General features: G+C 42.0%; 1 protein-coding gene across 2 annotated transcripts in view; it reads right to left on the bottom strand.

Moving 5' to 3' along the window:
* FER (FER tyrosine kinase) overlaps nt 1-26965 on the bottom strand; it is a 373188-nt gene that overhangs the window by 227010 nt on the left and 119213 nt on the right. For both annotated transcript variants that reach the window (XM_090038358.1, XM_090038357.1), the window contains one exon: nt 26602-26791. In XM_090038358.1, coding sequence (XP_089894484.1) covers nt 26602-26791 — 190 coding nt within the window. The remainder of the gene's footprint in view (nt 1-26601; nt 26792-26965) is intronic.

The following is a 26965-nucleotide window of genomic DNA, read 5'->3' as shown; positions in this document are numbered from 1 at the left end:
TTTAAATTTATTTTGTTTCTTTATATTTATATTTTGTAGTTTTTCTTGCATTTTATTTCTCCGATTGGGGAATATTCTTTTAAAAATGCACTAACGCATTATTCTAGCTATAAATTTCAATAAATACAGGAAAGAGTAGGTGAGGAGAGGAGAAAGATGCATCAGTATGCATGTACAATCCTAGAATCATTGTTAAAACCAGTGGTGCAGTTGTCACTTTAATAGCTGAACTCTTCATTTTGGAATACCATTCAGAATAGACAACATTTTATTCACATGGATCTAGCCCTTTCCCTCTCTCCAACCTCTACTAATCTAGAAATAAAATTCTTGATAATGTACCAGAAGAAATGAAGATGAATGTATGTAAGCCACTCCAGACTTCCTATGCCTGAAAAAGGGCGACTGTGCCCAAAAGCTTGCAAAAAACTTTTTTCCAACGAGTCAGTTGGTCTTTTTAATAAAAGACAATCTCACATCTACCAAAAGAACTTTTCCTGCCATAAGCCCAAAAAAGAACCTACAGTAAGAAAGGCCTGTATTTAACTAGCTTTTGACATACCGCACTGAATTTCCTACACAGAGCATAAAGGGAGAGTTCCAAAATGCAGCTTAGACTCCTCTAATTTAGGCACAACAAAACATAAAATTTAGGTGACTAGTACCAAGAAAGCAATCTAAAGAAATGGAGCTAAACATGCAGGCTCCTGTACAGTCAGTGGGGAGAATCTGGTATCTCTAAATGGTAACCTACATGCTGAGTGAGGGCTGCTTTAAGCTAGCCCATAGAAAATCTTGAGCACAGAAATGTGTTTAATGACCAACACTCCTTGAAGCTTCGGTACTCAAGTCAGCACTGTAAATTCAGTGTCTGAACCTACTTGACTCAGAGCCAGGAGTTCTGTTCAGCTACATCCTGCTTTCACCAGGACAGTCCCCTTTTAAACACTTGCCCTACACACCCCATTGGTTTAATCAAATTATCACTTCTGCTCAATCTGTAGTGGAATGATAAGGAGGTTTATTTAAAACGGGACTGCTCTCCAGTGTTTTCCACTGCCTGGAACTCTTCAGAGTGCTCAACTGAGACTGGAGTTCAAAGCATACCAGAGAGCCTCCTCTGCAAATATAGCCACTCTGTCTTCTAAGAATAGCTATGTGATTGAATGGAGTTCACTTGTTTTAAAACACAGCCACAGAACAAGGTAGTAATGACAACAGTTTATTTAACTGCCTCCTTGTTACAGCATCTGCCCCAGAAATGAAAGTACCCCCTACCCCCCAGCCAGACAGTGTAAGTAGGGGAGAGGAAGCCCTAATCCACACTGATCACTTCCTAAAACTTCATAACCACCAAACTACAGAATCAACTGAGTGGAGGCTGTGGTGGACCAGTAGGGGACACTCCTGCACAGTCACCAACCTCACTGCACCCAATCACTACCAAGTTCTGAGTGCCTCCCTGGGTCACCTCAAGTCTGGCTGACCACCTTTGTGGAGCACACCCACAAGCCTGGGGTCAGCGCTGTCACCACCCAGGGGTTCTGGTCTGTCTTTGGCCTTATGCCCCCTGGGGTACACAGGCATTGTAGACTTTGAGGGTGCCTGATTCACTGTGAGACCTTGGGGTTCTTCCTTTAGCCTGAAGCACAAAAAGTAGCCTCCCTTAGTCAGCCAGACTGAGGTGTCGTGGAGGCCCGCCCCTATTTCTTTCCCAGCCAGTTCACCATGCTTAGTACAATAGTGAACTTTATTTATTACAGAAGGTAGGCTTGGGGAAGGGTACAGGATAGAAAAATATCAATATCACAGAATAACCTTAGAGCAAACAGTGTGGCTGGATAGCCTTTGATCACACATCTGCATTTCTGCAAGCTATGTATCTAGACAGTTTCCAAGTAGTTTACTTACAAGTATCATCCCAAGGCTGATTGAGCTTTCCTCTGGATGCAGGCAGTTCATGGTGTGTCCATGAGTTTCAAGAGAGAGACAGAGCCAGAGCCCAAGATGGAGGCCCCTTAAATACCCTGTTTGATCTCATCCTCTAGACTCAATCAGGGCAGGTGTTGCTGGCTGCTAGCCAATCAATTTTAAAAGCATCATTAGTTACTTGGTGGAGTGACAGGGGCTTTTACTCCTACCCGCATGACATGAGGTTACTGCTTAGGACCACAGAGAGCTCTCCACTCTAATCAGCCATGTAGGCAGAGCTGGTTGCTTAGCGACCAGAGTGATAGACACCTGAAATTGAGGGAGGGGGACACAGACCAGCCCCAGGGTGAGGAGGAGACTAGAATGGGATTTCAACACCCTGCTGTTGGAGCTTGAATACTGCACAGCCAATAATGGAGACATCATGATGCCTGAAAGAAAACAAGTCAGAGGGAACCTGACAGTAGTCCTAGTCGTTAGAGCACTCAGGTGAAAGGGATGTAGACATGGATCCAAATCTCTTTTCCTTAGATTCTTTTCAATAAAACAGTAAGTTTCCTACACAGTTCCAACTGTTCTGCACTTAAAGTACCACAACATTTTTTTTTTTTAAACATGCTCTGGAGGAAGGAGGAACTGGTACGTTTGTTAGCACCTGAAGAAACAAATGAAAAAGTGGCAGCTTTTCAGGGGTGAAGCTACACTCCCCTGTCATTGACTGACAAGTCTGATCTGCTTCAAAGTCTGTACTGGGAAGTGACCAAAGGCATGTTTACACTGTCCATGGCCTGCAGTAGGGAGCACTGCAGCGAAGCAGAGCAAAGCCACTCTGTTTAGGCTACACCTTAACAGATATAACTTAGCAGTCCTGGAATTGTATCAGTAAACATAATGCAAGAGCAAGATTATTAGCATGTGTCCAGGACTAGAGGCAGCTACAATGAACCACTTCAGGATCTAGCACACACTAGAGTAAGTATGCAGTTGACAGATAGTCTACACACACCCCACATGTCAAAGAGCTGTGGTAATCATCTTTAAATGATCACAGATACGGGTTTGTTTGTTTGTTAACATATGGATATTGGACAGCAGTAAACGGTGTGTAGTGTTTTAGATGCAATTACTTCTGGATATCTGAAACATAATTAGTCACCAGATGGATCTCTGAATTCTCAGTGATGTTACTGAACATACCAAATTGTTCAAGATAAAACACCTAACATACCTAAAATGTTAAAAATAAAACCAACTAAAAATCACTAATAATACCTTGTGTCCTCTCTGTATATGCAACAACAAATACCAGTAAATCTTTTTTAAAAAACTCCTATGCCTGATGAAGAGTGCCTGCATCAAAAGCTTGCAAATTTTTTTTTTTTTTTTTTTTTTGCAAATATCTGCTTGATCAAATACAAGATATCACCTCTGCCACAAGTTTTGATTCCTTTTGCCTTTAAACCAATATAGACTACAACCTGGATACCTCCCCCTTTTAACAAAACTGAAAAGGTAAAGTATTATTTACTTTACTGCAGGAAATATTTACTAGTAAAGAATTTATGCGGTAAAGTATTTATTATTTACTTTACCGCAGGAAGTATTATTTACTTTACTGGGGGCCGCAGGAAGACATGGAGACACCACCCAAGTAAGACAGGTGACAAATGCAACGAGTCCCCAGGTAAGAAACAGGGGTCCAGACAGTCTGCCAAATCAGGGGGTGCAAGGCCATAAATGCCTATATGCTAATGCTCGTAGTATGGGGAACAAACAGGAGGAACTCGCCCCACGAACAGCCCGTTCAAATCCAGACATAATAGGGCTTACAGAAACGTGGTGGGATTCATCCCACGACTGGGCAGTTAGCATTAGGGATATAGGCTTTACAGGTGGGATAGAGAAGGAAGGAAAGGTGGGGGTGTGGCGCTCTATGTCAAGGAGTAATACACATCCTCTGCCAGCAGAATGGGGTCAGAGGAGGGGCAAGCTGAAGTGCTTTGGGTCAAGATACAAGGGGGCCGTGGGGAGAGGGTTTTAATGGTGGGGGTTTACTACAGACCCCCACAACCAAGGGGTGGAGCTGGACCAGGAATTTTCAGGCCAGCTTGCAGAGGCACTTAAGGTAAGGATGTAGTTGTCATGGGTGATTTAAATTACCCAGACATCTGCTGGAAGGAACAGTCAGCCAGGTTGGACCGTTCCAGGAGGTTCCTGGCCGAGATAAAGGACCTCCACTTAATTCAGGAGGTGCACTGTCCCACCAGAGGAAATGCCCTGTTGGACCTGGTTCTGGCCACAGGGGATGACCTGGTAAAGGGGCCTCCAGGTTCTTGATCACCTGGGTAATAGCGATCATCGCTTGCTGGAATTCACCATCCAATACAGGGTGTCAAGGGCCTGCAGCAAGGTGGGACCCTAGACTTCAAGAGAGCCAACTTCAATGAGCTGAGATTAGTGGAAGAGGCTCTGGGGTTCTCAAGGGCAGGGAAACTCAGTGTCCAAGATGAGTGGTTGTTCCTTACAGAGATGATACTCAGGGCCCAAGGGGTGACCATCCCAACAAGAAGCAAGGGGGTCAAGAGTGCCTGAAAGCCCCCCTGGCTCACCAAGGGCATCTGAGAATGCCCGATTGCCAAAAAGGTGGCATACACCTGGGAGAAGGGAGGTGCTATCTCCAAAGAGGAGTATACCTCCTCTGCTCGGGCCTGTAGGGGGGCTGTCAGGAAAGCTAAGGTGGACATAGAGCTAGGACTAGCATCTAAAATCAAAGATAATAAAAAGTCCTTTTTCAAATATATAGGGAGGATGAAAAAGGCACCGGGAAATGTGGGGCCCCTGCAAGTTTGCTGGGCAATCTGGTGGTTGCACCAGAGGAGAAAGCAGACCCCTTTAACCAATTTTTCATCTCCGTTTTCTTGTGCAGGGACCAGGACTTCCCCACTGTGATGCAAGACGGACTTGAGGGGAATGCCTCCAGACCTCAGGGTGGGGACAACAGAGTTAGAAAGCTTCTGGAGGGGCTGGACCTGTTCAAATCAGCGGGTCCAGATGCTCTCCACCCCAGGGGGTTGAGGGACCTAGCAGGGCCCTTGGCATGGCTTTATGAGTGCCTGTGGTGCTTGGACCAGGTGCCAGATGATTGGAAGATAGCCAACGTGGTCCCCATCTTTAAAAAAGGGAGGAGGGAGGACACAGGCAACTATAGGCCCGTCAGTCTTACCTCAATCCTAGGGAAACTCTTTGAGAAGATCCTCAAGGAGCACATCTGTGGTGGGCCGGCTTCAGGGATGATGCTCAAGGGTAACCAGCACGGTTTCATTAGGGGCAGGTCATGTCAAACCAACCTGATTGCCTTTTATGATCAGGTCACAAAAGCACCGGATGCAGGTGTCGCCATGGATGTAGTCTTTCTGGACTTCAGCAAGACTTTTGACACCATCTACCACCCCATTCTCATTAAAAAACTAGGTGACTGTGGCATTGATGCCTATACAGTCAGATGGATTGCAGATCGGCTGAAGGGTCGCACTCAGAGGGTGGTGGAGGACAGGTGATATTCGACCTGGGGGGAAGTGGAGGGACCAGAAGGGTTTGGGAGAGATCTTGTTTCCCCTAGTGCCCCCTGGCATAACAAGGAATAACGGCCACGAGTTGTTGGAGAGTAGGTTTAGATTAGACAGCCGTAAGAACTACTTCACAGTTAGGGCGGTGAGGATCTGGAACCAACTTCCAAGGGAAGTGGTGCTGGCTCCTACCCTGGGGGTCTTTACAAGGAGGCTTGATGCCTACCCGGCTGGAATCATTTGAGCCCAGTTTTTCTCCTGCCCAGGCTGGGGGGTCGGACTTGAAGATCTACAAGGTCCCTTCTGACCCTACTTCTATGATTCTATGACAATTCTATCATTTCTCCTACCAGCAGAAAGAACTGTATTTGCACACTTACTGAAGAATCTAAGAGCAGTGAAGAACTGAAAGAATCGATTTGCATGGTGATGAAATTCTCTAGAAAATATTTAAATTAGTATGAGCTGCACAAAGGTCTGGAACCTATAGCTGAGGATTTAACATGATAAAACATGTTAACATATGGCTTCTAATATGATGAAACATGTAATGATTTTCTTGCTACAGAAGTTATATTTAGTATAAATATAAATTTCTACCCCAAGCTATTTTAAAAAAGCACAGATATTGTCCAATGCTATTTATCCACTGATTCAAATTTAGAGACATCTCTTTATAAATATAACTTAAGGCAGATGAGCTACTGCTTGAAATCGGAGAAAGAAAGATTCCTAACCACAGGAACAATCTCAGTAGTGTCTTCAGTGCTAGCCTGTATGGTAGCTTCTTTGCTGTAGCAAGATCTTTTCAAGTGCTAATGTTACTGCTAAAATCCTGAGATTGTAAAGGGCACTTTTCAGGGGCTGAAAATAAAGAGAAAAAAAAGTTGGATCCTGTATGTGAATCCTGTCCATCTGTTTTCTTTTTAAGAAAGCTGGGATAGAAATAAATGACATCTAAAACATGTAAAAAATATACAAGTTTAGCTCAATTTTAGGAAATTTTTACAATTTTTTTAAAAAACAAGGATTTTTGTGGGTGATATATTTTATTGGATCCAATGCAGAGTTGGGATAGACTTAGACAACTCAAGGTCTTCAGATCTCAGAATGCATTACATTAAAAAGAGCTTGTAGCTGATCCCCCTACAAGGTATCATCCACAAAAATCCTTACCTCTTGTATTTTTCTAAGACCATCACAGCTACATTTAATGGCTCAAATGCTACTTTAAATATCCAAGACATTTTAATACACAGCAGGATGTCGGTGACAGTAATTTTTATCACAAACTCTGAAATAAATACATTTTAATGTTAAAAAACCCAGCAGCCTAGCAGCCCAAAATCTGAGGTTTCTGGCTCTGCCAAGGCTCTCAAGATTCTTAGTTTCTTTATTAGGCTGAGAGCTACAACTTTCCTGGGATCCTCACAGTTGGAGATTTCTGTGGCCACACTGTGGAGCACAGAAGTCCTAAGAACCCTCTAAAATTCCAGGATTCCCAAGCACAAAAGGATTTTCATGAATTCTAGGCACTCATGCAGAACCTGGACATCCCAAGGTTTCTAAGCTCCTAAACTAGCACTGGGAGCCTTACACTGTTTACACAGTAAACTTACTTTATCCAAAAGCAATGCCACCAAGAACAGTGTGTTCTTCATAGTGGGCTCCTCCTAAACCAGAAGAAGCATAGCCATAGCTACACAGTACAGTGAACAGGTTGCTAGGTCTAGTCGCTCTACAGTGCTAAATAGGTCACTCAAAATATTATGAAAATACTAATACACTGCATCAGGTTAAGGAAATAGCCCATTCAGAGGGCAGCATAATTGAGGGTGCTACTGCCACAATTACTATGTAGATAAGACCTTACAGCACTGGAAGTCCTGGGCTCCTGGCTTTTCCAACAATATAACACGAGAATTGACAAGAAACCTGCCTGTATTTCATGGAAACCAAAGTTTTCCACAAAACATTTTCTTTTTTGATTCATTAGCATTTCCTTGTAAAGATCTGTTTCATCATAAAATTCCTGACCAGTTCAAATTCTCTGGGAAACTCTTAATCTTTCATAGATTTCATAGACATTAGGGCTGGAAGGGACCTCGGGAGATCATCGAGTCCAGCCCCCTGCCTAAAGGGCAGGAAGTCAGCTGGGGTCATAGGATCCCAGCAAGATAAGCATCCAATTTGCTCTTGAAGGTGTTCAATGTAGGCGCTTAAACCACCTCTGATGGCAGGCTGTTCCAGACCTTGGGGGCTCGGACAGTAAGAAAGTCTTCCTTATGTCCAGCCTGAAATGCTGAACATAAGGAAGAATTTAAGAATCTCTAAGCTATTATAATGACCAGAGAGCTTTTAACTCCTCAACTTTTTGTTGAACAAGGTTATTAAAAATATTATACATGAACAACTGGCTACTGTACCTTAGAAGCTCACTGAGAGAAACACTGTGGATTCTTTATCACAGTAAAGCAGAAGCCAAATGGAATTAACCCTGATCAACTTTAGTGAGATAGGGGAAAAAATATGTTCTTAACCAGTTTAGCTTTTACATTACTTATATTAAAGGATAAAGCTGGCACTTTCATAAACTGAGACAGAGATAAGGAATCTGACTAGATTAAAACTTATTGCATATTTGTATCTGACAGGCAGTGAAGTCAGAATTATATATCTGGCTCTGACTTCAACAGGTCTTTGCTAGTTTATTAACAGACAAACTATATACAGTATTCATGTAAGATACTGTGATTTCATGGACACTGCAACATATAGTTCCCTTATCAAAGTATGTGAGCCAGTCTTACAGGAAAATCCTGTGTTCAAGCCTATTCATAATCAAATCAATTGTTAATTACCTTATTTATTCAAATCCAAGATTAGGGTTTTTTCCCCCCCTAAACAGCATGGGGGGAAAATCCTTTTCTTACTACTGAGAACAGAACTAGGGAGGAAGGCAGCTCAGCTCTGGCTTCAGCCCCGGCTTCAGCCCCAGGCTCAGAGCTGAAGTTGGAGCTCAGCCACTGCCTACCCCAGGCCAGGTAGTGTGTGCGCCAGAGAAGAGGCATGCAGCTGGGGGAGTGTTGGGGGAGACCATAGAGGAAAAGGAGAGAGACCTGATAGTGCCTTGGGGGAAGACTCGGCTGCCTGCCTTCCATCCAGCACCTGCACATCCCCACTTCCCCACGAATCCAGCCTTCACCCCCTCCCTAGTTTCCTTCTGCTCCAGCTCTGGTCCTTGCAGCACCAATGAATAAAAGCTGCTGCTACTCCTACCTGGCCAGGTCTGCTACTTGCACTGGAGCTAGGGTTACTATATGTCCGAGTTTTCCCGGACATGTCCTCTTTTTGAGGCCTTCAATCTCTGTTCCAGCCGTTTTCAGAAATCTGAAAAAATGTCCAGGATTTTGCTCTGCTCCACTGGTGAGAGCAACAGGACAGCGACTGGAGGCACGGAGCACCATGTGTACTCATACGTACACGTGCATGGTCGGCATGCAGTTGGGAAGGGTGGTAAGAGCAGCCTTGGCAACTGGATGCAGGTAAATCTATGGGGAGTGGGATGGAGGACCAGGGCTTGGGGACTGTTCGGGGGGGGGGGGTGCATCTGTGCATGTGGAGGGGACAGGTGTGAGGAGGGGGCATATGCCTGCCAGTCCAGGGGGAAGCTGCCTGGGAACTCAGGCTGCAGCAGGACAGGGGGAAGCACCTGCCCCTCCAGGAGGAAGACCCTTTGAAGGCAGCAGGGAACTGTGGCCAGGCCAGCAGCACCACGGCCAGTGCCCATGCTCATGGGGACCAGGCAGACCCCGGGGATGCTGCCTGGGGGTAGGGACATGGTCAGACCAGGGGAGGGAGTGCCACAGGCATCTGTTCCTCTTCCCTCCAGCCTGTGCTGGGGCTTGACTCATTCTGCCACCACCTGCACAAATCAGAGCTGCCGTGCTCAGGCCCAGCCAGGATGAGAGCAGTTGGGGGCCCCCTCTGGCAGAGCTTGGGGGAAGCAGAGGACAGGGGCTATGGGTCAGAAGTGAGAGGCATCAGCATGGCCGGGAGGAGGAGGGGGCGGGGCAATGCAGGTTGGGACTGAGGGGCACTGACAGAGCCAGAGGGCTGTGGGCTGGAAGTGAGGTGCCCCCCCAGTAGGCGTCTTTTTTGGAACTGGAAATATGGTAACCCTACCTGAAGCTGAAGTAGAGCACAGTAGAGCAGAAGGCAGGTGGTGGGTAAGGAGAGGAAGAAAAGGGCTAGGCAGGGGTGGTGGGGGACAGGGGCAGGCAGCAAGACAGGGAGACAAGGGGTGAGGGTCTGGCCCCTTTCCTGCTGGCACAGCAGAGGGGGGAAAAGTTTGAGATAACATTCCACTAATTAGATTCTACATATGGAAATAAGATTTTTCACAACACAAATATACCATTTTCAATGTACATAATCCAATTATTGTTGGGGTTGCCTTCAAAATTTGAAGTCCTTTTGTATATGGGTAAATGCTGTAACATTATTTCTGCAGTTGTGTGTTAAGATTAGATTTAAGGTGTTTGAGAGCATACTAATAGTTTAATTTTTCCAAATATTAGGAAAAAAGGTAATAATTAATGTGTTATTACAAATTAAGTACTTAATCAAATGAGCTAGTCTTTCCAAAGAAACATTATTATTGCAGGGCCCTTGGCACGGCTTTACGAGCGCTCGTGGTGCTCGGACCAGGTGCCAGATTATTGGAAGATAGTCAACGTGGTCCCCATCTTTAAAAAAGGGAGGAGGGAGGACCCAGACAACTATAGGCCTGTCAGTCTTAGCTCAATCCTAGGGAAACTCTTTGAGAAGATCATCAAGGAGCACATCTGCAGTGGCCCAGCCTCAGAGAAGGAATAACGGCCACAAGTTGTTGGAGAGTAGGTTTAGATTAGATATCCATAAGAACTACTTCACAGTTAGGGCAGCTAGGATCTGGAACCAACTTCCAAGAGAAGTGGTGCTGGCTCCTACCCTGGGGGGTCTTTAAGAGGAGGCTTGATGCCTACCTAGCTGGGATCTTTTGAGCCGAGTTTTTTCTCCTGCCCTGGCAGGGGGTCGGACTTGAAGATCTACAAGGTCCCTTCTGACCCCATTTCTATGATTCTATGATAATTATATACAGCAAAGAGATAATTCATATAGGCATGCAATAAGGAGGTGGATTTTTGAACACATGTACACACACTGCATGCATAACATTCAATTCACCATACATCTCATGTTTGCATTTTACTTTTAAATCAGTTTCAGAGCAAAGCAGCCTAAGATTTCTTTCCAAACTTAGAGAGCCAAGGAGACTTCTCAGAAAGGCACAGTAGTACCTGAAAACTTATCTATCTCCCTCTCTGTAATACAACTGGCCCACTAAAACACGTCACTCACAATTACTCTTGCCTCCTGCATTTTTCCTGGACCATCAGAGCTACATCACTCCAACACTTTTCAAATGTAATTGTTCATAAAATAGATTTGACCATGGGACTGGACTATATTGCATAAAATGAGATGCACAACACCTCAAATCTCAATGAATGAGAACCAAAATTACTTTCTCTACAAGCATGAAAGGATGCAAGTCTCTTTATCAGCTCTTCCAAGGGAGCTCCAAAAGAACATCAGTGGAGCCAAGTGGACCCTCTCTGGGAACCTGGTCAACTCATAGATAAAGTTTTCACTGCTCAGCCATATGCAGTTTCTCACACCAGTTCAGTACAACCACTGCAGCAGTTCAGCTGGTATTTGGTCTCTCTTAAGATTTAAGACATTCATGTGTAGGTAGGTCTGCTCTGGCAAAGGTCAAAGACCAGTGTTATACAATAAGTCTATATTATAGCCTAGAACAGTCCAAATTCTCAGGCCCCCTGGCCAGGCACCACGTGAACTGCATGCCTCCTGGGCTGCTTGCCATAAGCTGCACACCATGCCATAAAGTTTGCCCCCCTCTAACCCCCTGACTGCTGAGCTGCAGGGCAACTGCACCATGCCAATGCCCCTGTGCCCTGCACACTCTGTCGCAAGCCTCCTCCCACAGGCACACCTGTGCTACATGAAGTCTCCAGGTCTCCCAAGCCTCATAGTTACAGGCTCCCTCAGCCCACAGGCTACATTGCCCTGCTTTGTCTTCAGGGGCTGGGGCAAGCAGCAGAAACTGGAGAAAGGAGGAAGAGCCCAGAGTCTCATGGTAGCAACAGGAGTGTAGTAAAAGGGCAATGCCCAGACCAGGAGCCCAAGGGACTGCAACTTAACCACTTGGAAGCCCCACATGGCCCATGTGCTGCCAGGTGGACAACCATATAACACATACTGCAGCATCCCTCTTGAAGATAAATTTGAGATATGATGGCACGATTTAGGAAGCAGGTAGACTCTTCTGTGGGTATGACATTAGCCAATAAGGTTGGGGGCTGATTACTAAACTGTTCCTGTATACATTTTTTGGCGTTTTGATGGTCTTATTCACCTGTGCAAAGCTCCAAAAATGTGTACAAGAACAGTTTAGTAATAAGCTCCTAATCACCTGCTGTCCCCCAGCAGGGAAGGGAACAGGCCCTTATCCCAGTGCCAGGAGCCTGCCCATGCAGGGGAGACAGACAGCCCCTCAACACTGGGATGAAGACTGTTTCCCCCTTACATCTGTGGGCATAGAGCTGACCAAGCAGCAGTTGGGCCATGTGAGGGATGTGGGGAGGAAATCCCCCAGGCTTCCGCAGCAGAGGAGACCACCCTAGGTAGCTGGGGAACACTCCCTAAGGCAGCTCCCCCAATGTGGGTGGCCCCCCTGGAAGCAAACTAGACTGTGTAGAGGAAAGGAAAGGGAAAATCCCCAAGACTCCCATGGCAGGGAAAACCACTTGGGGCAGGGCAGGAGAAGACCTGTGAGGCAGCTTCCTCCCTTGCAGGCAGCCCCTTGGCACCAGGATGAGAGACTGCTTCCCACCTCCCACCTGCAGAGGTGGGCCGAGTAGGGCTTGGGAATGGGGCTGGGAGGCTCTGTTCCCCCTCTCCTCCCCCAACCCCCACCCGTCTGCTGGGATAACAAGCACATGCAGGACACAGACTGCAGAGACTTTGCTGCTTCAGCTCTGTGACAGCCTGCCCTGCGACATAAGAAGTAGCAAGGTATCCTGGTATGCTGGAGGACTGAGACCCAACATGAACTGAGAGGGGACCTGGGGACAGAAGTCTGATAAAGCAGTTTAACCTAAATCAGTTAAGTCTGATACTATATCCATCCATGTTTATCTTTAAACCAGGTTCAGCCATTTTGAAACTAGTTTTTGTGTACTGAACTTCTGTTCTGTTACAGGTTTAAACCAGTTTCCGATCACTTAAACCAGTCTGTGTGTAATGTCTGTCTCTAGCCCGCATGTGCTAGATCCAGAACTACAAACACTATAGCCACACAGCACAGTGCTGTCCCAAGCTAATTAGCCCCACTAGTATAACTACCCTCTGCTTCCAGTTCTGAAGCTGGCATGAGCAGGGTAGCTTAGGGTATCTCTGTACAGTCCTGCCTTGCATCATACATACATACTCAAAACTTCACCTAGTTACTGCTATGTAGAGTCCAAAACCCTGCAATTGTGATAATTTGTTCAGGCAATTATCTTCAATATTAAAACTTTGTGCCTCATTACCAATCTTTTCTGGAGTTAACTTTCAAATACGGATTATTATTATTATTATTTTCACTGGTAGGTTTAACAAGCCTTTAGTAACCCAGTATTTTCTATCTGTGAAGGTAAATATACACTGTGATCAAAGTAATCTTTCAATCACCTTTCTGATAAGCTAAACAGCTTGAAAGGAGTATGATGGTAGAACAGTTGAGAAAGTTTACTACAGATATATATCACAGTTCACACCTCACTCCAGACTCATGTTAAAAGACACTTTTAGTCAAACTAGCTGGTCATTCAGGCTAGGGAATCAAAGGTGCTAAAGAAATTGGTATGCCTTATCCACAAGAAGGGCGAACTGGACTAAAAGTTCTACTTAAAAATAGTCAAAAGTCTCAGTCTGTCACCATATATGGCTGTCCAAGTGGCAGCATGTGGGCTATGTACTGCTTCCAAGGGTTAAGTGAGAATATTCTCCAGCCCTTGAATCATTTTTGTGGTTTTCTTCTGCCCCCTTCCCTAATTTCCCTTTTCCCCCCTCCCCCGCCCTTTTAAAAATACAGATATTTACTATTCTCCACCTTTACCACTTGGGAAAGTACCAGATTTGCAGTTTAACTAGAAAGGTAAAATACTGACCAAAATGGATTATTTTGTAGCAACCCTAACCTTCAGTTAATATACTACTTTTTATACCAGAAGGAAGGAATACTTTCAGCGTTGAAACTCACATTTGTTTCCATGATACTACATAGTAATTTAAAATTCTGATTCTGAGATAAATTAATAAAACATTCATAATCTCTTGTAGTAGAAAGGTGTCAATGAGCTCAGTTTAACACCAATTCAGTCAAATATATCAGAGAACAATATCCCTCATTATGACTTACTTGCTTCCCATTATACAGTAAAGAGGTTAAACTAAACTAGTTAGCCACTGGCATAAATGGAAGCTGAAATTAGCAGGATACCAAAAAACATTCTAAGAATATCTGCCCAAACAAACCCTAACATCAAATTTTTCAAGGGATCTACCCTGCTAAATAACTAGAAATTAGATCCAGCTAGTAAATGTATATTACCTCCTTCTAAAGATATCTACATTCCTAAGAATCTTTTATTCTATCCACGACTGAAATATTAAATCCAAGTGTCATGTGCCTGTGAAGCCCTATGATCTGGCCCATGGGTCTTGGACTGACCCCATGAGCTGCATACATGGCACAGAACTAGTCTAGTGTGGGCTGGATCCAGTGCCATGGGCACTGCACCCAGCACAGGGAGTTGATTCAAGACATGCCCTGTACGTGGGGCTACATGAGTTTGACAGCCCTGGACCAAAGAATAGCTATGGCAGCATCCAGTAAAAAGACAGAGTTCTAAAGAAAGATTCTATTAGTACTGGGGTGTCAAACCCATCCAGCCCTGCAGGCCAGATGAGTCTCTGGGCCAGTCTGCAAGCCATATCCAGCCACACCAGTCACTGGGCAGGGTGCCACATGCAGTACACTTCCAGTGCTGGTCCCCTGTACCACACAGGCACAGTTTGCTGACCCTGGTCTGGGTCTTGTGCTGCAAGTGGTGCACAGGTTGGACCTGGTGCAACAAGCACTGCCCATGGCCTATCAGCTCTAGGGCCAGTCAGGATTTAGCCTCAAGCCATCTGTGTATGCCAAAACCAGCACGTAGGGCTGCCCTGGGGATTGTCATGAAGTACACTCCCTGTGCTGTGGGCACTGCCCACAGCACCCAGTCCAGCCCATGCACCATAGGTAGCACAAGCCCCAGAACAGGGCCAGTGCATGGTACACAAGCTGGACCCAGTGCCATGGGCACTGCTTCCAGCATACAGGGCCAGCACAGGGCACACACTGCAAGTGGTGCCCCGCCAGACAAACTTGTATGCTGGCTTTGGCATGGCCTAATCCAGACCAGCCACAGAGTATTGCATGCAGCTTTCACTCTGCCCCTGTGCCTCAAGTGCCGGGTCCAGGCTAAGAGCCAGGTCAGTTCTGCATTACGCATACAGTGTCAGTGTGAGATCCATGGGCCAGATCCTGTAGCTCCACAGACTGGATCCAGCCCACATGCTATTTGCTTGACACTCCTGTCTTTTACTAGAATAGTAGTTAGTACACATGTCCACTCATATGCTCATCATCATTCCTTCCCACAAATGAGGTGTCAGCATATCCACATGGGAGAAACAGATGAGGAGAAATATGAAACAAAGTAGTAAAGAAGGAAAACAAAGCAACAGGCTTAGGGAAGAGTCAGACAAGCAGGAAATGTGAAAACAAAAGTCGTTGGAGGCAATCCCTCAATTTGAGGATGTTCTCTACTACAGCTCATTGATGAAAAGACAGATGTAACAGCAGTAGCAAGAAAAGCTGGGGTGGTTTAAGTAAAGGAGGAAACTTTTAAAAAAGACAAAAGCTCAGAGAAGAAGACTGAATAACAAGAGAATACATTAAAGGGGGAAAAAAAGATAAAATGACAGAATCACAAATAAAAATATAGGAGAAGAGGGATTAGAGGAGACAAGTACTATATTAAGTATTTTGTACTTCTGCATCAACACAATTACACTGAAAACCCATGTTTAGATGACAACAACCAAAATGTGTACTATAACAATGAAAATCTTTTGGAACAAAGGGATAGAATGCAAATTTAAAATAAATAAAAATGTCCAGGGAACATTTCTGAGAGCTGTCCATGTTCTATTAGCTGTTATGCATCTCCCAATTCAGACACTGAGGCTGTTCATTTCCACTTCCACCTAAAATTCTGACAAGAATACACACTGCTTCATAGCCCTACTCCATAAGCTACAGTGAAAAGCAGAAAGAAATCCACTTAATTACACTGCTACAGTCCTCTACCCCCACAATTAAATCTGCCTGATTATGCTTTGAAGTGTGGAAGATTTGGGTTAGATTGCCATTGCCGATTCCCCACTAGTTGGAAAGGTGCAATCTAGGAGAAATCAACTCAGCTAATCCCAGCCTGGCAGGGCAAAACAGAAACTGGTGGACAGGACACAGGACAGTGCCAAAAATATGGGATTTAATTAATAAAACTACACATTTTTTGAGTTTTTAAACTAAGATTTTGTCAATTCCATGAGAGGGCTGAAGTAAAAAACTGCATCACATATTATTAATTTGTATATATAATTCAATATGGCATCAAGTACAAAGGAGTTTTTTTAAAAAGGCTGCATCAAAAATCAGATATTTCCCATACCATGCTTAAACAATTCCTTGAGAGCAATGTGTTTTTAAATGGTTCTCAGGAAAAAACATTTTGACTGAAACAGTGGCTTTGTGACAGATTCTCAACACAGCAGCATTACCAAGCCAAAGGTTTTGGGGGTTTTTTTGTTTTTTTTTAAAGGGAATTTTTGAAAGCTCTTGAAACGCTTTTTGGCAGTAGAGGTAAAAAATCCACATTCTTCTCATGTATCTTATATGTTATTTCTAAATTGAAAATGTTTGAAGTGCTCCTACCTGCTCTGATCTAGTCGCTTCCTAGAGTTACTAGACCTGGTATACAATTTGGGTTCATGCACTGTATTTCTGTTTTTCTAGTGATATGCACTGGTTTAATTATGAAGCAATTGGCATTAGGAAGTTCAGAGCATCCCTAACTCTGCATCTATCAAAGTATCTTAAAAAAAAGCAAGGTCATTTTTACCACTGGAGGAGACTATGGTCTTCTGTGATCTCTTATAAATTCGAAATTTGTTTAATGGAACAACACTTAAGTTAGGGTAAGGCATGATCAGCCATCTCAGATTCTTACCTTATTGTCTTTTGTGGACTCTCTTTCCTCTGATGCAAGTCTAGTAGGCAAGGTGGATTTTGAAGAAGGAGAGACAGAGGCCAGACAATACTCACTCTTACTACAGGCATTGCAGAGCTCATTCTCTGTATTTGCTGGATGCAGCTGACATTTAGAGCATATTTGCTCCATGATGTTTACTGGCAGTGAACTTAAACATACAGGTCCCAGCCAGTGAGTGTGGAAAGTAGCCTCAAAGCAAGAGATCACTTACAGGAACTTTTGTTGCCTGGGAATCCCACAGATCCAACTGTTTTGTGAATTCTTTGAAACTTTTTAAAAAAAATATATGCACAGTGATAACACCGGCACTGTTTTGTCTGCTAGGGCAAAAAAAGGATGGAGGATAAGCCTCCAGTACTGCACAGGCCAGGTCCTTTCTTTGTCCCCCCAGTATCAGCAGAGAAGTCCACATGCAGGATTAGCTCAAGAAAATCTGACAGGGAGTCCCAGTCATTTGCTTCATATTTATAAAGACTACCTGTCCTAAGTGCGCTCCTATAATGAGGATAATATAGAGAGTATATAGATCAAGAACCACAAGTTAGAAGTTTTTTTAAATTCCAGAGACAGAAAAACAGAAGAACCCTTTGATAATATATTATAAAGCACTAAAATACTTCCATTTTTTTTTCCAAATAACCAAGAAGAGATCACCAGTTATTTTAATCTCTACTCTTACACTTTCAGTTACTCCCATAATAGAATGTACCAGGAGCTGGCAGTTTCCCTGCGTCTCCCTTCAAATGCGAGAGTTCTAAGCGTGCGGCAACGTTGGAAAAGAGAGGGCTTGGGGCACTGCTGTGTCCTCTTCTCTAGTGTGATCCACTTTAATGTTTCCAGGGCCATTAATGGAAAAAACATGCATAAGATGGAAGGATAAGCCTCCAGCACTGCACAGGAAAGAAAGTATTTTTATTGCAGACATCACCAATCTGGTTGTTTTTATGTACTCTAAAAGTTACACACACACACACACACACACACACACACACACACACCACATTTTTAAATGTTTCATGAGCCTCTATACATGCGAAGTAAACAGCTCAATCAATTTTGCTGAGAACTATGAGAACTTCCAACTTAAAATCTGAGCTACATGGGAAAATGGGAACAGTGACTCAAGAATTAATGGTTTGTTAGTCACACTATTATAAAGAGAATGCAGTCAAGGAGCTGGAATGAGATTGAACAGCTAAGATGTCAAGGATGAGATAACAGTTTAAAGTAATTTAGAGATATTTACAATATCAATCACATATTTTATGGGTCGAAACGTCAAAATAAAGGAAAGATTAAAAAAAATCAAAATTGGAATTTTTCCCTACCTAACATTATTAGTACTTATTGGTACTTTTCTCTTTCCATGGCTGTTACATACCATTTTTGGTAAAACTTAACATGACAAAGCACGAGCCATAAATATTTGATTTACTTAGCCAACTGCTTTTGCAACAGGCTATGTTTCTTCTTCAACCTGTAAATACAGTTAAGTTGTTTTTATAAATTTCTACCAACTGGTACTAACTACATAGTAATTTCTCCTAGAAAAAACAAATGTTTCAGGAATTACAAAGTTTAATATCTAACTTGACAATCTGTTCCCTTACTTCATGCAGTTCAAATAATTGTCCTGAATGCAGCCCTTGAGGCCCAGGATCCAGTAATTGATGGTATTATCTGGCATTTCCTCAGGCCTTCATATTATAGCTACTATTTAATGCCACACTTTCTTCAGCATTTGCCCATGATGCCAGAAATCGCTAGATTCACAAAGCTAGAGATTCTACTTTTTACAGCCCTGTATCTCAACATATACAAGCTGCACAAGATACGTATTTATGGAGTGAATATAGAATAAACAATGACTTTGTGCTGCTTGTCCCAAATTTAACTCCTGTTGTACAGCTAATATGTACAGCTTACATGGTGTTGACAGGCCTTCTTCTGGTCCCCTTTTTTATATGCAAATTTCATGCTACCCATACACAGCAAAGAAAGCCTCTGGATGTTGAATGTCCTAGATGTTAGAAAATGAGAACATGCTGTTCTTCTGAGATATCTGTACCTTACGATTAGCAATCTTTGCTCTAAAAGTATATGGTGGTAATGAATCTTGATCATTCAGTAATACTATTCGTTTGACACTGAGCTCCACCTGCTGGCAACTTTTTCATGTATTACAGATTCTCTCTAACAAAAGCCAATTTATCAGAGCCTCCACTATAGAAGATAATCCTCCATCAGTCAGGATCTGTGCTGAGATAACTGCACAATGAATATTCTACAGAGATCTTGTTATTGTCATACATGTTATTAAATATCTTGTTTTAAAGCATGAAAATATTAAAGTAAATAAGTGTTTTCAAAATAATATTTTTAGGACAGATGTTTGAATACGATAAAAAAAGAATCAAAGGCATTTTCAAGTCACTTTCGATTTTTAATGAAATCTCTATTCAAATTTAATTATAATCACTGTACTATTTAAATCTAATAAGACTTATCACCGGCAAACTAATTTATCAGTCACCATGCTGTTGTAGCAGCTGTCAGGTTGCTTTTCTTAACCAGCAAGGTTTGTCTAGTTCCTGTAATCCTTTAAGTATTTTTTATAAAATGCAAAATATTAAACTTTTAAAGCCTCAGAAAAGCTTTTGTTTGTAGGGGAGAATCAGCCTCCTAGACTCTCCCTAAAATGATTCACTTTATAACTAATTATTAGAACTACAGACAACACAGTACAATGTAAGGAATGGTTGTTCTAACTTCTGCAGACTGCAATTGGCACCAATGGGTCTGGGCAGACATCACATTTGAAGATTTCAAACACCTCTGAAGCACTTCCAAAGAAAGCACTTTTCATCACGTATGGACACTCTACAGCAGAGGTGGGCACAATGGCCGATCCAGCCAGCATCCAGACTCCATTTCTCAGAAGCCTGTGCCTGCATCAGTGTGGCCGGTGTCCATGGAGACCGGTCCCAGCAGTGCTGGCTGGGTGGGGAACTGCTCTGCAGCTGGGGCTGGGATCTTGTAATGGTGATAGCATGATACATAGCTAGTCCACTGCCTGCACACCCCTGCTCAAGAAGAATCTCTAGAGAAAAATTCTACCTGAACTCTAACAACTTGCACTGCTTGACCAAACTGACTCTAAAATACTTCACCCAACATGTTGTATTCTTGGATACCACTGTGAAAGTCTGCAATGGCTGCATAGCCACCACATTTTATAAGAAACTGATAGTTACAGCCACCAGCTTTTATCCTAAGCACACCACTAAATTCATCATCTACACCCATGCTCCGTGTTACACTCATATCTACTCTCATGCCACCAACATGGATACACACTTTAGGGATCTAGATAAGAGATCCCAGACTTATGACATAATCCCCAAACTGTCACCACTCAAATCATCAGAATCTCTTGTGCTGTTTTCATCAACCCCCAGGTTAACACATGGACACATTATGAATGATCTCCAACTATGAATGACCTCCTGGAAAACACCAAACATCTCAAAGCAGCCTTGGGGGACAGGCTGTCCCCACAATTTCAAACAATGTCTTACCAGAAACAGACTACCTAACTCCTTTTTTCACCATGGCTCTGGCCTTGCAAGGGACCCAAGTTGCTAGCTGAGTTCCCTCATTGAAATAGGCCACATCATCACTAGATCAAACAACAGGGATTATAAACATCTAGGGTTCATTCAGTACACGCTCCTCTACCAACCTTATTTACACTATTACCTGCTTAGAGCACTGCTCTGTTGTCTACACTGGATGGAAAGGGTGGTTCCTATATAAAAGAAAAAACGGATGTCAACCTGGCATCAATTCCAAAAAGACACAAAAGCCTGTGGCAGAACACCTGAACCTCCCTTAAAATTACATCTGACCTCAGAGTAGTTGTTCTTAAACAACAATAAGTTTAAAAACTAACTTGTGTACAAAATTGGAGGACAAGAAATCATCCAGAATAGATGGTTTTAACTATGTTCTATACAGAAGCTGTAGATTCCCTAGCCTTTATAACCTTTATGGTTTTACTTTTTTGTTTATTACCTTTAAATTTGACACTAAAGGAAAATATAGTAGAAGCAGTTATGAATCATACACTTTTTAATTAGACACCTACATACTTAAAGGTCAGATCAAGCTACTGATTACTCATATTTCCTTTTCAGTTTTAAAAGATCCTACAGAACTAGATAAGGTACATCTATTTTAGATATATATATTCAAAATAAAGGAAATACTAAGAAATCAAAATTGGAATTTTTCTCTACCTAAAGTTATTATTTTTCTCTTTTCATGTGTGTTGCATACCAGTTTTGGTAAAACTTACCATGACAAAACACCAGCCATAAATATTTACTTGGCCGCAACTGGTTATGTTTCTTCTTCAACCTGTAAATACCTGAATTTAGTTTTAATTCTAAATCCACTCAAAAGGGAATGCCGAATATTAAAGGCTCACTGCATTCATGGCTACATAAATAGTATTTTTTCTTTAAAAATGCCTAATACCCTTTATATAAATATGTATCAAAATATATTGATCTATATATCTATAGAGATATCTATATCTAAAGGGAGAAAAATAGAGCGAATTAGGGATTTTTTTAAAAGAAAAATACTACAGGAAACCCTCGCTATTTGCAGATTTGCAGTTTCGAATATTCGCGGTGCCTGTTATTGATACAGTACAGTATTCCTGGATTTCCCCATTCGTAGGGATCTCTAGTACTTATTCCCTGCGAATGGTAAGGGTCTCCTGCATTTCACTAATCATCTTTAAATAATACTTATCTTCCAATGATTTTGATTTAATTAATCTGATTTTATTTAAATTAATAAATGCATATTATAAATCTTGTGGCTATAAAAGTACAGTTTCCCAATTGTACAACTGTCCTATAAGCCATACTTTTGAATCAATATTTTAATATAGGAAAATGCTACAATTGCAAACATATCTGTAATTTCCTCAATTAATTTTAAAGTAAAATTCTGGGAATTAACTCCTAAAAACAGATGAACTACAAAAATTCTTACATTATACCCTAGGAAGAACAAAATGGATTTCAAAAATACTATTCAAGTTTTATCTTGCCGTGAAACCCTGAATGAACATGATAAAAGTTATCTAGCAATTTCATTTTTTTATAAAACACCTGCACTGGAGACAAACAGACAATGAATATTTTATAAGCAATAAAGTAGGCTGGTACAGCTCACAACATCAAAAAATAAGGATACTTGCAACAATTAAACATGAAGGCATATTAAGAGAACCTTGTAACACAATAAAACCACAGAGATGTAGACAAATTTATAAATTTACAGGGAGATGATTAATTAACGTAATCTGTACCAGAAAAACATTTCCTAAACTCCACCTTTTAACTAATAGCTAATGAAATATTCATCTCATGTTACAAATGACAGAAAAAACAAACTCTGTACTATTTTTTTAACTGATTGATAGACTTATAGAATGAGGCTCTATGAAAATATTTCAAATAAAAAGCACATCATTTTATGAAGAAACACATCTATTTTTCCTATTTTTCAAATCATGCTGAAAGTCACTCTATATGCAAGGATAAACGCTTGCATACAATGCAAGCCAATAAAAATGAGGTTGTTCTTACAACTTATAAAATAAGTACACACAATTAATTTTACAAGGCACAAATAGCTAAATTAAAAACATTTGGGATAACGTGCTTTAAACTGATGATGACAGACCTAAATGGGTTTATAATTAAAGAAATAATGATTCTCTTTAACGATTAATACAGATGATATGCCAAGCCATTTAAAAATGGCAGGAAGGCCTACAGCCATGAGAAAGTTCCATTACGGATTATTCAACACCTACATAATTTAAAGGCATTTCATCACAGAAATCCTATAAATAATTATGACAGTTTGTCTATTTATCTAAAATAAACATTCTGTCTAATCTCTTTCCTCCTCTTTCTCGACTGACTAAATTTCGCCCTCTCAATATGCAGGGTAATAACAGTATCTTAGATTAAGTTGGATCACAACAGACAAACTTTTCTACCAACACCCATTTTAGCAGTTCTATTAGCACAATCTTTATGGCTTAAACGCCATCACTATTCAGCAAAATACATCAGCACATTGTAGCCCCACTGATTGCAATGAAACTGAAACACATAAATAAATGCTTTGCTGAATTAGAAATTAGGAACTGGGGTAAATTAATGCAATTCTATGAGAAACAATTTCTTGTGTTTAACAATGTATTTTTCATACTATGTATGTAGAACTTAGTCTCCAAAATCAAAATGGAAATAAGAAAAGTACATGTTATGGAAACAAACATTAGTTTAATAAATGCAAAATATATACCCTGTTTCCAAACGTGAAGTTATTTAAATCAAGTCATTAGACAAGAGCCACTAAGTTTCACTAAAAATCACTGGGCTTTTTGTCAGTCACAGAAGAATACATCTCTGCTCTTTTACGTAAAAAAAATAAACATACAGAGACATTCAACATACATGTATAGGGTGGTACATACAAAGTATTTACCCCAAGCACTCAAAGCAGATATTTGAGTGCTTGGGGTGATATTTTAATAACACCTTTAAACATATTCTAACTGGAAGATAAATTTTAGTAACCTAGCCACGGGGGGGAGGAGGATGTCTCTCCGCCACAGTTTCCACCACTCACCTCAGCTACTTTCTTAATAGACTTAATTACTATATTGTTATATTACAAAAGAACTATGAAGACTGATGATTTAAAAAAGAATCCCTCCCACATTTCATTAATGGTATCCTGGTCCTTCTATTTTTGTCTCCTTCATCTCTGGTTGGTGTACAATGTTTTAGTATTGTTTTATTTTCTGGTTATTTCTCGCTAAGCTACATCAAGTTCACATGCAAGCTACTTTGGAGACCAAATAAAACGTAACTGCCTATCCTAAGTGTCATACAGATTTCTGGTGCCTTACAAATAATAAACAATAGTGACAGATGCATGAATGGATAATAGAAGGGAAGAAGAGATCTAGTACTGGAAGTGGATTAAGACAACAGCATACAGAAAAAGTATATTAATGTAATTTTATTGTGCTGTTGCTACCTTCTGTGGGACAACAGAAATTTGGGGTAAAACATTAAAAAAACCCCAAAAAATTAAAATTAAAACAAAAGAAACCCTTATATGCATCTTCCCACATGCAGTATTTTCTTGCATACCCCGAGCACCGTTTTCACCCCTGAAAATCAGCTGCTGGAACCTGGGGAAGGCAAAGTGTGCATGGAAATACAGTAAAGCCTCAAGACATCCTCAAGCTGCTACTGAGTCAGAGACTCCTGCTGAGCCAAGAGAAGCTTCTGCAGCAACAGCCTCCACTGGGAAAAGGGAAAGTAACTCTCCATATGCTGCAAAGGGGGCAACACAGTGAGTATGCAGGGTTCCATAGCTGTTGGCTATGAACGGAAGGCATACTCACTGCACCTTCTCCTGTGTAGCATGCACAGGGTTACTTTCCCTCAGGCAAACATACCTGCAACAAAAACTGCTGCTGACTTAAAAGGAGCCACTGCCCCAGCAGCTTGAAGAAGCCCTGGAACTCAGCCCCTTTGTATTTCTTCACTTGCCAGCAGCATAAACGTGGGCAACAGCAGTATGAGCGAGCAACAACCTAGGCTGCTTTGATAAACCTGTAGCTGCTGTGGACAATTCCTCCCTTAGCAGCCAGGTTTGCCCCAGCAGCAGCAATAGATGCCCAGGCACACCATGCACTCAGTACAAACTATTACTCTTCAGCAAAAGATACACTGCAATAAGCACAATTTATTAAATTATTCTGGAAAGTCACATTGGGGGTATGCAAACCACTGCAGGTCTTTAGCACCAACTAACAATAACTTCCTGTCACAGTGCGTATGAGTATTACCCAATACAAGGATTCAAAATCAAGAATCAGACCTCAACATTTCAATGATTTTTTTAACCCTTTAAAAAGGTTACATTCTGTTCTGATGTCTGCATAGATTTTTTTTTTTTTTGCTTCCTTGGGGCCCAGTACGTATATGCGGAACAGTAAAATATCACCTACTCCACCAAATGTATAAATTAAGACAATTCTCAGCCCTGCTGTCAGAGTTTTCACCACTGCAGAGGCTAACTCTTCCCATCTTCAAAATCAGTCAAACTCCTCCAATCTCACTTCTGCTCTTCTGGCAGTCCCAAAAGTTCTTTAGTTCCCCCGTCAGATCTGGGTGGTAACAGAAACTGGTTCCTTTTTTTTCTAGTATGGGAAAGAAATAGATTCTAACAGTTCTGTCCCTCTCCCTCCTTGCTTCACTTGCTGAGTATTGCAGGAAAGGACAGGGGTTAGAGGAAGGAGCAGAGAAAACCACTATCCACTACTCGGAGATAGCAGGGAAGAAAAGAGTGATGTTTACAGGGTCTTCCCTGATGAGAGAATAGTGTCAGCTTCCATGGAGAAGAACAGAGAGATTTGCCCTGACTCCTGCAGCTGCCCTGCAGGTACAGAAGTGGGGAAGAACACCCAATCAGAAGAGGGTTTCCCCCAACCAGAAGTGGAAGTCATGGGAGGGTGGAACATCTTGGCTAGGTACAGACTTTACACTTTTACTAGTGTAAGTGATTAGAAACTGGTCAATAAAAGAACAGAAGTTTAACACACAAAACCATTCTATACCTGTAAAAAAACAGAAGGTTGGCATACAAACTGATTTGAAAATGGTAGAAGCAGTCTTAGATTTGCCCCACCTCCACCCCACCAAAGGCTGAATGCATGTTGTGTTGGCTACCAATCTAAACTATGCCACTTACAGAAAATGGCATAACAGACTGATTCTGGCTTGAGCTATTTGAATGTCTGTACCCAGCCCTTGCATCACTGCAAAGGTAGCTGCAGTCCCAGCTGAAATCATGCAACTTGCAAACAAAATTGCACAATCACCAACACTGGTTTATGGACAGTAACTGCAGCAGGACAAGAAATTGTATTTATAGTCACTAACTTGCTTATTATCTTCTAACAAGATATTCTGTGAGGCTCAAAGAGTAGGTATTTTAGCATTCCCTGAAAATGTTAGAAGTAGAGAAATGAGCAGGCAATCAACAGAGTGACAAACAGCATCCCACTCAGGCCATGGGATGGCAAAAACTGATGGGGCTGCCAGCAGCAGTAACTGTTTATTGGCTACATGGTAGCCACAACAAGGGCTGATGCCAGCATATAGGCAGCATCACTGACCCGACTGACTCACTAACAGGCTTCTGTGGAGGCAGGGGGAACAAAGGTGAATTCCTGTATCTCCTCTTGGGAAGAGAGATAGTCCTTGAGGTGACTGTCACTTTCCAGCCACGGGACTTAAAACATCTGTAGGTTACCACAGCCCTAAATTTTGGTGCTTAGACACTTTGTAGAGGTAGGAATGAATGCCTGCCCATACCCTCAATTAGCCGTTTCAGTTTTCTACAGTAGAGTATCCTCTGCTGGAGAATAACATCTGACCTAAAGATGTATAGTGCAACAGCAAGGAGGCTGCATTATCTAGTGAAATAAGCATAGGGCATACCATAGAAGTGACCGATCTGTCATCCTCTTCATAGTTTACTATGGGAGGTGGCACTTTCCCATCATTCTCTTGCACCTTTTGTTCTAAGAGCTCTTTCTGTGCTGCAAATTTTGCCTCAGTGCATCTTAACTGCTGAACTGTTTGTTTGAGTTCTTCCAGTGCTTGCTTCTGGCTCAGCAAAAGCACAATGCTGAGGAAAGAAAGGACAAACCAAACACTTCAATACAAATTATTTTTGAAAGTTTTTTCTTACCAGTAACAAGGGACTACCTAATGCACTATGAAGGAATAGTGTCTCCAGCAATCAGAAGCCATATTAAATCATGGGTCTGGACTTATCTTCTGGTTTATCTATTGTTCAACA

The sequence above is a fragment of the Crocodylus siamensis genome, chromosome 3 (genome assembly GCF_052110815.1).
Source record: "Crocodylus siamensis isolate JL-2025a chromosome 3, ASM5211081v1, whole genome shotgun sequence".
In the NCBI taxonomy this organism is placed as follows: Eukaryota; Metazoa; Chordata; order Crocodylia; family Crocodylidae; genus Crocodylus; species Crocodylus siamensis.
The sequence above is the reverse complement of the archived record's forward strand: the minus strand, read 5'-3'. Positions and strand labels throughout refer to the sequence as shown.